Here is a 14,578-nt window from a genome sequence, read left to right as displayed (position 1 = left end):
CGGGGGGGTTAAGCGGTGGAACGGCAGGGCGGCAGGACGGCAGGGCGGCAGGACGGCAGAGCGGCAGAGCGGCGGGGCGGCGGAGCAGTTACCAAAGCAGCGGAAAACGCCCTCTCGTGCGGCTTCCACTTAGGAGCAGTCACCCCCTTTTTTTATATGCATCTATGTGTAGGAGCCCTTATGACATCATTTCTTACAACCCAGGGCTGTGGCACCGGGAGCACATGGGGGAGATGAACTGAACTGTACACGGAGCAACTACCCTTTTATTTTAATTTCCTTTCCAATTTGACCTCGAAATGTTGCACCCCTCCTGTTGTCTGTCTTCCCTTCTCTACTAAACTGTGTGACTACACATGGAGAGCAAAAAAAAAAAAAAAAAGGAATGAGACAAAGGGTGCACAAAAGAAGATGGGGTTACTCCCGTTCGTTCTATTCACGTAATTTCTCCCTGCCCCTATATAACGTTCCTATCATTATGTGTAAAGAAGGCGTATGTGATTCATTCACGCTTCTACTAAGGAAACGTGACACCTACGCTTCGATTATATTTTCGAAATGCACGCAGGTGGAGACATATAACGTATACGATGTAGGGGTAAAGAAATATGCCAAGTGGGGGAGGTCCCCTCCTCTCTGTTCTGCCTTCTTTTGGGCAGCAGCAGAGGAATGACATATGTTTAACGGGGGTGAAGAAAAAGTGAAGGATATGCAAAATGATCGATCGACGAAGAATCGGGAGCAACGCGCTAGGGGATGTTTTCCCCAAAAGGGGGTTACAATTTTTTTCGTTCTTACTTGACCAAGTGGCGAAAGGTGATGAAGGGTTGACGCGCTTCCTCAATGACAGGACAATAAGATCATATCACATGCGAGATGTAGCTGTCGTGATTTTCTACCCAAGAGGGTGACAAATTATGCGTCCTTCCGAGAATTCCAAAATGGCAATCATCAATTAGATGTAGTGAAAAAAAAAAAAAAAAAAAAAAAAATTAACTTGAACACGACATTGCGTAACGCGGCACGACATGCAAAGCGGGAAAATTAGCCTTTTTTTTTTAACAATTTTTTTATGTATCTGCGCAGATGAATAGTTTGACTTGCAAGGTTCCATATGGTCACCGCACGGGCGTAACTCCTCACAGTGAAACTCACTTGTGTCAAATTTAGAAGCAAACTTGGAAGAAGTTTTCGAAGCGCCTTGGCCGCAAAATGGGCATCAAATTTGGCAGCAATTTTGGGATCAAATATGGGATCTAATTTGGGATCTAATTTGGAACCTCACTTTGGATTCGCGCTTACCCAATTAGCGCCACATGCACAATAATCCCCTTGTGTGAAAGCCAAGCGGGTAATTTATTTTGATTGGCTATGGTGAAGGATCCACATTGAAGTCGCATATAAGCAGCTAAAGGAATCCTTTTTTTTGCGTAATTTTTTTTTTTTGGAGGGGGTAACAGAGGCGCAGACCTTTTGTATGATCCCCTGTTGTTAGCACGTAGGAGAAAAAGAGGACTGCGTGGGGGAAGATCTGCAAAGAATTATCAAACATGGTAGGGAAAGGAAGCCCGTATCAGATGTAATGAACACAAAAGCGGACATACACTTGAAGCGGGCATTCTTTTGAAGCGGACATTCATCTAAGATAGCCTCCCCTTTAGGTGGATTCAACTGCCTATAGATTTGTCGCCTCTTACCACCCAGCCCTGCTTCCTACCTGGGGTGGGTAGTTACACGTATACATATATACGCATAGGTATAAATATATAAGCATAGGCATGCATTTATAAGCATAGGCATGCATTTATAAGCATAGGCATACTTTTATAAGCACACGTATGCACCTTTATGCATACGTGCGGTTATGTGCCTATTTTTTGCGCTTCTACACAAAAGCGTAGCGCAACGTAGCCGCTGGTAGCCAAAATGAACCCCGTGGTGGACGGCCTATCCGAAAAGGACGCGGAGTCCGCGAACGTGAAGGGGGACCCGCCAACCCCAGGTGAAAGTGGCAAAAGGAAAAACGCACACACGTTAAGTGACGATTATATCGGTAAGAAGAAGGCAAAAGTGGGCGATGCGTTAAAGGGAGATCCCTTTGTGGAAGGCGAAAAGGATGAACAAACGGGGGGAGGGCAAAATAAAGCAGAAGTCAGCTCATACGACGCAGAGGAGGATCCCGGTTGTTCATTCAAGGGTGGTAAGAATGAAGGGAATGACGCCAAACAGGGTGACCCCACTAGTCATGATTGTAACAACGATGAGGGGGAGAAGGAGACGCATAATGAGCAGAGCAGGAATGTACACAACAGTGATGGGGAAGGTATCCCCAAGGAGGAAGACCCCAAGGAGGAGGGCCCCAAGGAGGAAGGCCCCAAGGAGGAAACGCGCTTTCGAAGCGGAATCCCAATGGGGGAGGCATCCTACCAAAGGGGCGGAGAAACTGGCGGAGGCGAACCGGAACCCCAACTCATAAATAAACTAACCAACGAACGGTACAGCGAAAGGTATCTCCAGCTCCTGGAGGAAAAGAAAAAACTGCCAGCATGGAGTGCGAAAAAGAATTTTCTAAAGCTCTTTAAAAAAAATGACGTGCTGATTATCGTAGGAGATACAGGGAGTGGAAAGACAACACAGATATCTCAATTTGTGTTGGAGTCCAAATTTGCAGAAAAGAAGTCCATAGCTGTGACCCAACCAAGGAGAGTAGCTGCCATGAGTGTAGCAGCAAGAGTTTCAGAAGAGTTAGATGTAGAGCTAGGAACATATGTAGGGTACACCATCAGATTCGAAGATCGGTCTAGTACAAAAACGGTCATCAAATATTTGACAGACGGTATGCTTTTGAGAGAATCAATGTATGACCCCTTGTTGAAAAGATACAACACAATTATTTTAGACGAAGCTCATGAGAGGACCTTAGCCACGGACATCCTCTTCGGAGTTATAAAAAACATACAAGAGCAGAGGAACGATTTAAAATTAATAGTCATGTCAGCAACGCTAGATGCGGGGAAGTTCCAAAAATTTTTTAATGGCTCCCAAATATTAAATATCCCAGGGAGGCTATACCCTGTAGAAATTTTTTATACCCTACAAGCAGAGAAGGATTACATAAGGGTAGTCATCAGGACTGTGTACGATATCCATGTGAATGAGGACGATGGAGATATTCTTGTGTTCTTGACTGGGGAGGAGGAAATCGAAATGACGAAAAAGGAGATTGAAAAATTAGTTTCGAAAAATGCAAGTGCTGGTCAGTTGGTAGTACTACCCCTTTATTCTTCCTTACCATCGACTCAGCAACAGAAAATATTCGAACCTGCACCCAAACCAAGATTTAAAGGAGACAAAATGGGGAGGAAGTGTATCCTATCCACTAACATTGCAGAAACTTCGCTCACTATAGAAGGAATCGTCTATGTTATCGACCCTGGGTTTTCAAAACAGAAGGTCTATAATCCAAGGGCAAGAGTTGAATCTTTATTAATTGCTCCAATTTCGAAAGCGTCTGCTCAACAAAGAGCTGGAAGAGCAGGGAGAACAAAGCCTGGCAAGTGTTTTCGCCTCTACACAGAAAAGTGTTTCGAGCAAACATTACCCGAACAGACGTATCCAGAAATTTTAAGATCCAACTTAGGTTCTGTTGTCTTAAATTTAAAAAAGTTAGGAATCGACGATTTAGTTCATTTTGATTTTATGGACCCACCGGCACCAGAGACGTTGATGAGAGCCCTTGAACAGCTTAACTACTTAGGGGCATTAGATGATGAGGGAGAATTAACACAGAAGGGACACTTCATGTCTGAATTTCCTGTAGATCCTCAGCTAGCCAAAGTGTTAATTGAGTCCCCAAACTATTGCTGCTCTAGCGAAATACTAACCATTGCAGCTATGCTTTCGGTACCCTACTGTTTTTTAAGGCCAAAAGTGAAAGGTAAAGAAGCGGACGAAATGAAAACGAGATTCTCACACCTAGATGGAGATCACCTAACTCTTATGAATGTGTTCCATGCTTTTGTCAACTATAACCGAATGGATATAAATGCTTCGAAAAAATTCTGTTATGATTATTTCTTAAATCATCGAGCTATGACATCTGCCCAAAATGTTAGAAATCAACTAATCAGGACAATGGAAAAGATGGACTTAAAAATTGTGTCCATGAACCCATCCAATCCTGACTACTATGTCAATATAAGGAAGGCCCTTCTCAGCGGGTTCTACCAACAAGTGGCCTACAAAACTAGCAAAGGGTACTACATCACTGTGAAGGATATTCAAATTGTCACTCTGCACCCTTCAACGGTCTTTCAAGTAAACCCTGAATGGGTCATGTATCACGAACTTATATTAACCACAAAAAATTTTATTAGGACAGTCACCAAAATTGATGGGAAGTGGCTGCTTGAGATTGCTAGAAGCTATTATGATTTGGAGGACCTACCAAACAGCGAGGCAAAGAATGCATTACGCATGATTCTTAGGAAGTCCTAACTGGGGATGAGGGGTGTGTATGTGAGGGGAGGGGAGTGCCTCCTCCCACGTTGACTGTTTTTTCAGTTGGATCGGCACATCCCTCCATCTATATTCAATTTGTTCGTACACCAACCAACCGCCATTTTTGGAATGAACAAAGACTTACGTTAGTGTTCTTGAGAACAAATGTTAAAGCGTTCCTCGCGCGGCAGTGCGGCAGTGCGGCAGTGCGGTAGTGTGGTAGTGCGGCACTGCTGCTGTGCTGCAGCGTAACTGTGCCGTGAGGTACAAAAAAACATGTGACTTTTCCGCGGGAGCTGCAAAACAGAGTCGGGGCGGTGAAGCGCAAATCTATGGGTGCGCCCAGCTACACTGTCTGCGCCCATATCTTCGCCGCGGCAATACACTCATTCAAATACTTCGTCATCTCGTCCTTGTTTTCGTTGGACAGGACCACATTCAGTTGGGCCTGATTAATGAAGGAGGCATTCTTAAACGATGACAACAGCTTCTTAATAATATTTTTGTTGCTAAATTTGTGGAGTGTTATATTGATAGAGTTCCAATTTATCATGGTGTTTCCCCTCTCCGCTATTAGCTGAATGCCGATGTAGTACTTGGTAGATGCGGCGATTTCTAACGGTTGGACAAAGTCAACTCGGGCTTCAATTGGCTGGTTCAAATTTTTCACGTTGACGTTTTGTTCCATTTTGTGCGAAAGGAACGAATCTTCTGGGATCAAATTGAGTGGCTCGGCTCCGTAGATGGGTCTGTGCACGTATAGGATCACTTTTTTTACCACTCCCAGTTGTACAGGGCACTTGATGTCAATAAGGATGGTACCAATTTTCTGGTCGACGCACTTTAGCTCGAATTTGGGATAGTAGGCCTGCGTGGGGTAATACTGCGGGAGCCGCGCGGTTCCTTGCTCGCCACCCCCGCTAGTACCGCCAACTCCGCTAGTACCGCCAACTCCGCTAATACCGCCAACTCCACTAGTACCGCCACCCCCGGTAGTGTCGCTGCCCGCCTCAATCCCGATGAGCGCCAAGTACGGAGCGGGCGGGCCGGGCTCCAGATTCTTGAGGACCTTCGTTTTGAACTCCTGCTGGCAGCCCAAAATGGCGAGGGACGCCTCCTTAAAAGCAGACTCAGCCTTTTTCTTCCACTCCTTGTCGGGTTCCTTATCGGGGTGCAAAATATGTTTCAGTCTTTTGCCGAAGCTCTTTAGTTGTTCCTCCGTAGTCGTCTTTGGGTTAATACCTATTATGTAGAAGGAGTGCTTCTTTGGGGAATTCTTGTCAAACCAGGTGTACTCATTATATCTGTCAATTATGAACTGCACAGCCTTTCTTTTGTCCTCTAATTTTTTGGAGAGTTCCATTTCTTGTTGAAGCTTCCTTTGGATTTCCGCATCGTAATTGGTTTTGAGTCTTTCCAGCTTCTCCTTGGCAATCAGCAGGTCTTTATTTTCTGTCATCTTATCTCCAAGAAGCAGAATCACATCTGCGTACGTGGATTCTACCACTTTGTTGTCTGCATCTACATCTAAGTTCAGAATCGAATTTAAGCTGTCATACTCTGACTTGTTGACAATCTGTTTGTACCATAGGTTTTGTTTATAAACAATCGAAACGATAGATGGTCCAATGTTCTTCAATTTTTCTATCATCTCGTCGATATGATCGTGTACCTTTATCGTCTTATTCCCATCACTCTCATTAGAGTCATCCACTAGTTCATCTACATGGAAAATATTCTTCCCTACATTTAATATATTTTTTAGTTTATCTATCCGATTCTTCACATGTTCCACTTCGAGAGTGTTTTTCATTTTAAGAATATGCTTCGTGATGAACAAATAATCCTGTGGGTTATTTTCGTTGAAATTTGGGTCTACATTCCTTATATCCTTTAGTAATTCTTCAATGTATGTCTTCGATAGGATGATCATAAAAGAATTATTATCACTGTTGTTAATTACATATGTCTGTTCAAATTCTCCTTTCCTCTTTTTCGTAGCTCCCCCTCCGATTTCTTTATTGGCATAATTTGGCTTTACATCATTTCCTTGTGTGTCAAACAAACTGGGGTTGTTCAGGAAGAGCTCGTCAATAAAGCTTACAAGAGATTTTAAAAACATATCGAAGTTCTCCTTACTTAGCAAGAGGTTTGCCTTTTTAATGATAGAGTAAATGAACCCAAATGACTTGTAAATATAAAATAAATCTTCCACTGTTTTTTTGTACATGAGTTCTTCATCCGTCAAATCGTCTATAAAATGTTCATAGTACACCTTTTTCAGCTCCCCCTCACTTATTGGGGACGTCATCGCTTCTTCGCTATTCACCGCCATTTTGACGTGAACCCTGTTTTGAAGTGAACCCTGTTTTGAAGTGAACTCTGTTTTGAAGTGAACCCTGCTTTGACGTGAACTCTGTATTGGCGTGAACCCTGCTTTGACGAACTCTCCTTTGACGAGCTCTGCCTTGACGAGCTCTGCCTTGACGTGAACCCTGCTTTGGGGTTATCTCATCCGTGGGGGGAGCTATTCTTCACAGCGGCACACACACACATATACACACACAGCGACTGGCCTATTTTTACTTCTCTTCGGACGCGTAATGGGTAAATTTTTCATGCCAGCAGTTTTCCCTTTACACGGGTGTGTGGGGACGCTCAATTTAGAGGCTTAACCAATTTACCGCTTAAGGTGCAGCAAAACGGAAGGTATAACTTTTGATAGCTCCTCCTTTTTGGTTAATAAAAATTGTCAAAGGTGCCTCTGTTCCGTGCAAAGTGACTTTCTCTTCGGATGACCGCGTGCGCGTGCACAAAATGGGGTTCAAAAAAAAAAAAGGCACCATTGTCAATAACGCCAATGTGCAGGTGTTCCTCCATTGGAGTGGCTCAAAAATTAAGCACCCCGTTTAGAATTTCCCCTCCTCCCGCGTTACACACAGGTGCGCATTCGTGCATACATGCTATACTCTCTTAACTCTGCACAATTTAACGAAATTCTTCCACGGAATCACGATACAGAAGATCGCTCAAGCAACACGCGAACGAGGAGATGTAGATGGGATTATTACGAGCCGCGCATACCACTCCGCAAAAAACTGTTAAGCGGTTGGAGCGGTTGAAGCGGTTGAAGCGGTTGAAGCGGTTGAAGCGGCTGAAGCGGTTGGAGCGGCTGAAGCGACGTTCCTTCCGTCTTCCTTCTCAGGGAGGGGGGGTTTGCATTTGGGAAGATTAAATACAGCCCACACTTCGTCTCAGCGCGGAAGCAGGTAAAACACATCGGTGCACTGTTTTCACCATTGCAGGGGAATCTGCCAAGTGCACTAACGAAAAAAAAACGCTTCCCAAAATAACCACGTTACCCGCTCAGCCACCCTTTCAATATATTTTAAAATGTTTAACACTATTGGTACTCCCATCGGGGAAGTTCAATTGGTGGGAATTTCTCCTGGACAGTTCTACTTCATGGTGTTGTGCTAAAGGCTCGCTTAGAGAAAGGACGTCCTGCAAAATTTCCCCATCGTGTGAAGGACAACCAAAGCACCCACTTCCGTGGTTAAGACATTCTTCATTATTCAAATGTGGATGGGAGTCTCTATATGAATTCCTTTCCAATGGAAGGCCGCTTCCCTTTTTCTTGTTCCCTTTCCGGGAAAAGGTAGGCAAATGTTGGGTAGTCTGAAGCTGGACTGGATCCCACTCCGAATACCCCCTACGTGAACTTGTTCCCCTAACATACGCACCTAAGATTTTCGTGAACTTCGAGCTGGGCATGTGGTCTAAAAAATCATTCACTAAGGCATTTTCACCATTTCGAAGGTCATTCAATAGGGACATCTCTTCTTTGTACTCCTTCAACATGGCGTAATGACCATTAGGGTTTGTGATTAGCTCCTCCTTCTCGCTCAGTATAACCTCATTTAGGCATTCATTCAGCCGTTCTAGATGCTCCGTTTCGTCGTGATAGCTGTGCACAGGGTTGTCAACGAACGTTTTTTTCTCGCCACCCTTATGTAGACCTCTCATATTCTTACTATGACATTCGTTTGGCACACTGTTCATTCCAACATGTGCCATTTTTCCCCCTTCTAGCTCCACACTCCCGTTTCGTTTAGGTACTCTAGGAGAAACGCCAATGGACCTCCCCCCATGGGAATCCCTCCCTGATAACTGCTCAAAAAAGGCAAAGACATTTTTCTCCATTTTTTTTTGCACACTTTTTATAGAATACAAAGTCGGTATGTCGCAAATGGCGTCGTTTCCCCTCTTCCAGGCGGTTATTCTTTCCTCCACATTTTGTACCATGCGTCTAATTTGATCATCCATTTGGTCGGCCAGTTGGTCAGCCGGGATCTTCCCTCCTTTGGGGTCAACCAGCAGCGCAGAGTTCACTCTATAAATATAACTCAACTTGTCCAGATATTTCAACATTAGCCTTAAGCTGCAAAAGTTGTTTTGACTGTTCTGTTCTAGGAGTAGCAATTTTTTTTTCAGCCCCTTCATTAGCTTGTAAATGTCACAGTAGATAGGGAGGTCACTCTGCGAAGCCACAACCTCGTTAGTAAGTTTGCTCATCTGGTTTATGTCCCCAGCCATAGAATTGAGTACCGCCACCGCCCCTGATCCTTTTCCTTTAACGCGATCGGTGGCGTTTTCATTACCATTACCGTGTGGTTCGAAAAGTCTTCTGTCTTCCGAATTACGAACGAGGTGCTTCTCAAGCGAGGTCTTCAATTTGCTCATTTTGGGTACTTCCCCCCCTGCCAATGCTGCCCAATTATGGGGTGAAAAATCCCCTGCGGATGATAAACGAGAGCAATTTTTTATCCCCCCTAGTGATGTTAACAACAACCTGCACATTTTAATCAACTCTATTAGGTACGTTTTCATAATCACCTGCTCAAATTTAGTGACTTCCCCATTTTTGGAGAGGCTCAACACACCGTAGCGAACCCGACCCAACAATTCATGCATTAAAATTGAAACACTTTTAAGGCATACAGTAGGGCCACCACTCCTCTTTGCCTTTTCGGTTAAATTGATCAAGCAGAGGGTAAGTAACTTAACTTGGAAGGCGTCCCCATTTGGGCATCTCCTCCCGATGGCATAGTTGAGTACATTCTTCAATTTGTGAGAATAAAACGTTAAGCTGTTTAGAATATACATCACTTCATTTTCGAGTGTCCCGTGTTGATGGAAGAAGGATCGCTGCTTCAACAAGTTCGAGTGAAGCAGGAACAGGTTTTTGTCCTTTTGGCACGATTGCCTATACGTGCACGTATCCATCTGTTCTGAGTTCTCCGCATCTGTATTGAGAATCGCCTTTTCGAAAAAGGAATCATCGCTCCTGCTTCTTACCCCTCTTCTGCCTCTTACCCAGCTTGTGCTTGTCACCATTTCGCAAAAAAGACCATCCTCCCGAGGTGTGTCAATTTGGGGATTACTTGTCAATGGGTCTACTCTTTGTCCATCCCTGTCTATGTTAAAACTTTTTGTGCCCTCTTTTAGTGTTTCACCTGATTGTACGTCTCCACTTCCGCCTCCCAGAAAGTTGACAACCTTCCTCAGAACCGCAAATGTCAATCTCTCTTCGTTTTGGTCGAAGGTGGTGTATTCGCCTCCACATATGGACGTCACTTCTTCTGCGCTGCAACCACCACTAGAGACGAAATTGAAACCAGCATTGCGACCATTGACACTTTTTTTTGTTTTGCTTGCCCCCTTTTTTTCTAGTCCAACTTTTATGTTGGTGAGATCCACCCAGTTGGCGCCCCTTTCCACGCGGGCTTTCAAATTGGTACCATTTTCTGGGTTACTACTACCCAGCTTTTCCTTTCCCCATTTAGCTATATCGTTGTACTCTCCTTCTTCCTCTTCTCCGTCTCCTTCTTCCTCTTCTCCGTCTCCTTCCTCTTCTCCGTTTCCTTCTACCTCTTCTCCGTTTCCTTCTTCCTCTTCATCGTTTTCTTCCCCTTCCTCTGCTCCTTCTTCTTCCTCTTCCTCGTGACTTTCCCCACTCTTTATGAAGGCATCCTCTTCCGCCTCACCGGTGCTATGCACACCATCTGCATGGTCAGAATATTCCGTGATCTTTAAAAGCTCCAAATTGTGGATGTCCACAAGGAATGATCTGTAGGAGGAATTACTCACATCATCACTCAGGCAAAAATTGTACGAGCCACTGCCAACACTTTTGGTGGTCATTTTAGGGGCAATAGAACCGTCTGAATCTCTTCCCGGTACGATGTTTACCTCATCTGAATTCACTTCGCCATTTAGGATAGACGCCTCTTCAACATCATCCCTTTGCATATGATCTTGGGTTATCAAATTTTTAGCTTCGTCCAGCTCTATACTATTTTTCGCTACTTCTTGGAGCTTTTTGTCTCTTTTCACTTCCCTGACCTTTTTAATTTTTTTCCTATTTTTGTGTGATTTTCTGTTAGCAAACTTTGTCTGACACAGGGTCGGGGGCCCACTTTCTCTTCGCTTATTTTTCCCGTGCTGGTCATTCAGCTTGGAATAAATGAGTTGAGCCAAATGCTCATTGACCCCATTACGCATATCTGATGAAACTTTTTTGTCTCCCTTCCCAATTGGAAATTTGCATGGAGCACAATCCTTAGCATATTTTGAGCCCAACTTATTCCTTTTTTTATTCCCCCTATGTGCATAGCCCTTTTTTTCTTTACTCATTTGGATTCTCTTTCTCGAGTAGGTGGCTTTCATTTTTTTTCTTTTACTAACACGAAGTTTGTTCCCATTGTATGGCTTTTTCTTCAAAAAGGCATTTTTAGTTTTTTTCTTTCTTCTTCCTTTTAAACGAATTTTTAGTCTCCTCTTCATTTTTACAATTTTTTTTTTCCTTCCAACAGTTTGACTAAAGTTGTCAACGAGCTGTTGTTGTACATTTGTCCCTTCTGTGGTAAAATGAATCATAGAACAACTTTCCTGCTTTTTGCATCCTTTCGGTGTTACTACCCCATCTGTACAGGTGCCCCAATTTTCGTGGTTATTGCTGTTGAACTCTTTATGCCTAGTCAGTTGATTATCCACCACGGATGGTGACGCTGCATCGTGTTCTTCATTTTCAGAGCTGCGAAATGGTCCTGAATGGTTCGCTAAGTATTCAGATTTAGAAACTTCCTTTAACTTATCACCAAGCTGGATCGTTGTTTTCATTTTTTTCAGTGTTAACTTATCTCTTGTGTCGTTATGCGCTGTTAGGTCATCATAGACATAGGTGTGCTCATCGTCGGGGTGATATACGCTGCTCGTATTGTCCACCCTTTCGAGATGGTCCTTCTTACGTGTGTGGTTAAACGGTTTATCTTCACTTAGAGAAGTATTAAGACTACTTCTCGTGCTACGTGGTTCTCCTTTTGTGGTGCCCTCTCTCGTTTCCCTCTGTAGGCGACATTCCTCAACATAAACGTAAAGGTCGTTGTACAGTTTTATCTTCTCATCAGAGTTTACCCTTGGAATGTATGTCCTATTTGTTGGCTTATCGTTTGAAGTATAAGCTACGCTCCGACAAAAAGGGCCATTTGTTTGCAACACCTGTGATGTTCTATCTCCCAGGTAGGCATAGCTACTTATTCCATTTTTAATGTCAAGCAGTTTAGTATCATCTTTGCTCGTTCCTTCCCCCCTTTTTGCTAATGTAGAAGCACTTCTTTGATCTGCATGATTGATATTTACGCTCTCTTCAAAGTTCCCTTTGCATAATAAACCACTACGAGAGTGTTCACGTTTTAGTACACCTACGCATTCGTTAGTGGTTGCATGGTTATGCCCTTCTCCGCTATTCAGGGGTATCCCCTCTTCGTTAAAAATGAAGGACTCAACATCGCTTTCATTGCAGCGGTAGCATTTTGTTATATTCTTGAAAATTCTGTATGGATTGCAATTCTCTGGGTGATAACAATGCTTTCCCTTGACGCTCTCCATCGTTTTCCGTTGGAGGGTTACAACACCATCAGTTTTGGTACGTATCTCTGGAATGTCGTCGCTTCTACGCTACGGGCATTCGTAATAGTTGCTATGTTAACTGCTCTTTTTGCAGATATTTTAAAATTTTTTTTTAATTTGGTGCAATTTTTATCTTATTCACACTATGTTGTGTATCTCGCGAAAATTCCCGGAAAAGGGTCTCACGTTACACCCCTTTAAAGGAATAACGCAAAAGAGACCATCAGGTTGTAGGCGCGTCAAAAATACACACATGTAAATTTTTATTTATTTATTTCACTACACATGGAAAAATTAATTAGGAGCAAAAAAAAAAAATGTTCAAAAAGACAAGCCAAAAGAGAAAATCTGTGAACGTTTTGGAATTATTTCAATTTTGTATGAACAGTGTAGGTAAAATCGGCATTTTTTTAAATGCAATAAAAAACAACCAAATTAGACAGTTGTAAAGGTATAATGGCTAGGTTTGGAATTTTTTTTTTCTCAAATGAATAAGCGAATGGCTAGCAGAACAGCATTGGCCAATTTTTTTGCCTCATAAGTAATGAAAAGGGAGTAAAACTGTTTTGGACACATTAAGTACACTTTGTTTTTAAAAAATGTTTTGAAAATTGCGGTATTTGTAAAAAGTAGGTATTATTCACAAGTTAATTAGAAGGGGGTGGACACAGCGGAAGGGTGGGCAAATGTGTGCACACGGCACGGGTGGGAGAAAAAAAAATAAAATAAAACAATATAATAAAATAAACATGACTAAACTGTTGTACAGCAACATTTTCTCGAATTGTATTTACCTGCTCACAGCGTTTTATTCGTGTAGACTTGCGTCCCCGAGATATATGTGTGTAATTATTCAGGTCCACTTAAGCTCAAGTTATGGACTAACCTTTTCGAAGAACGCAGGTGGCTCCAGTTGGCTCATCAGCATTCTAGCGTAGGGGGGGGGGAGAAATACGCGTGCCATTCTCTTCCTTAATTAGGTAAATCTTTTCATTTATTTTATTTTTTTCGCGCGAGCCATATAGCCGCTGAGTAGCCAAACAAAGCCTCACGTCCAGGGTGTCAGAGGGCGCAGGACGCGCAGTATAAGCATTTCGGAGTTGTCTATAGACTGATAAAACAACCCATCGAACTGCGTTGTACGTTTGACAAAATAAAAAAAAAACATGACGACCACAAAAGTGACGCTACTGCCGATGGTAAAGATTTGAGAGTATTTGTACAAATCGCTCGTCTGTATATTATTATCATAAAAATCTTCTACTTCGGACGGAGGGTTCTGCATGCAGCCTTCTAATGTCAGCCCTTTTGCCTTCTCCAGTATTTGCTGATTATATCGTAAGCTTTTGTACAGTGTGCAAATGTTGATATTGTTGAACGTGCATTTTACATTATTTTTATCTTCCATATCTGGAATGAATGCGAAGTAGTTATGATTTTTTAGGAAATTCAAGTCGTTGCATTTGCGAATGTAGCTGGCAGTGCTCGAACTGGAACCAGTGTTTATCATGTCGATGGTACATGCGGCTGTCCTACCTTCAAACAGCCTGCAGTTGTTGACTACATGCGTGGCAATGTTGTTTAAGCGCCTTTTACACCACAAGTTGGGGGTGAAATATAAGGTAACTAAATTAAATACATTTATGCTGAACCAAAATATGATCAAAATTGCTAAGGCCCAAGGAAACCATTTCACAGTACAGCCTATCCTTTCGATCCATTTGCCTAGCGACATAAAATCGTTAATTGTAAAATTTGAGAGGATGGAACAAATCCTCGATAAAAAAAATGCGAAAATGCTTATGAAGCTAGTTAAAATTAGGAAGATTAATAAATCTGTAAGAATAAAATTTATATGTTCATATTCGCAGGAATAGTTTACGAAAAAACTGAATGATTTTATGAGTTGCTGGAATATTAAAGTGAGGGCAATGCTGAAAGCAGTTAAGATTGCCAGGCAGTTGTAGTAGAAACTGATTCTCCAGCTGTGTCTCCTGTAATTCCAGTTTAGGTAAAACTCTTTGATAATGCGGCTTATGCTCCTGTTCTTGCCTTTCGCATTGTCCATTTTTTTTTTTTTTTTTCTTCAGCTTAATGTGCAAAGTGT

At 42.7% G+C, this 14,578-nt stretch overlaps 4 protein-coding genes across 4 annotated transcripts; 1 reads left to right on the top strand and 3 right to left on the bottom strand.

The window, feature by feature from the left end:
• Positions 1 to 3,718: 3,718 nt before the first annotated feature.
• Positions 3,719 to 4,495, top strand: PCYB_072520 (ATP-dependant RNA helicase; the record flags this gene model as incomplete). The annotated part of the gene is made up of 1 exon (XM_004221649.1): positions 3,719 to 4,495. A coding segment is annotated over exon 1 (768 nt), but the record flags the coding sequence as incomplete, so codon positions are not given.
• A 357-nt stretch (positions 4,496 to 4,852) lies between these two features.
• On the bottom strand, positions 4,853 to 6,835 carry PCYB_072510 (hypothetical protein; the record flags this gene model as incomplete). Its single annotated transcript, XM_004221648.1, has 1 exon — positions 4,853 to 6,835. A coding segment is annotated over one exon (1,983 nt), but the record flags the coding sequence as incomplete, so codon positions are not given.
• A 1,043-nt stretch (positions 6,836 to 7,878) lies between these two features.
• On the bottom strand, positions 7,879 to 12,450 carry PCYB_072500 (hypothetical protein; the record flags this gene model as incomplete). The annotated part of the gene is made up of 4 exons (XM_004221647.1): positions 7,879 to 8,144; positions 8,244 to 11,229; positions 11,349 to 11,420; positions 11,479 to 12,450. 2 exons carry the CDS (start codon positions 12,448 to 12,450, stop codon positions 11,349 to 11,351), a joined length of 1,044 nt encoding a protein of 347 aa, XP_004221695.1. The 3' UTR covers positions 7,879 to 8,144; positions 8,244 to 11,229.
• Positions 12,451 to 13,345: 895 nt separating this feature from the next.
• Positions 13,346 to 14,539, bottom strand: PCYB_072490 (hypothetical protein; the record flags this gene model as incomplete). The annotated part of the gene is made up of 2 exons (XM_004221646.1): positions 13,346 to 13,400; positions 13,524 to 14,539. 2 exons carry the CDS (start codon positions 14,537 to 14,539, stop codon positions 13,346 to 13,348), a joined length of 1,071 nt encoding a protein of 356 aa, XP_004221694.1.
• Positions 14,540 to 14,578: the final 39 nt, after the last annotated feature.

The sequence above is a fragment of the Plasmodium cynomolgi genome, chromosome 7, assembly GCF_000321355.1.
Source record: "Plasmodium cynomolgi strain B DNA, chromosome 7, whole genome shotgun sequence".
Classification (NCBI taxonomy): Eukaryota; Apicomplexa; class Aconoidasida; order Haemosporida; family Plasmodiidae; genus Plasmodium; species Plasmodium cynomolgi.
The sequence above is the reverse complement of the archived record's forward strand: the minus strand, read 5'-3'. Positions and strand labels throughout refer to the sequence as shown.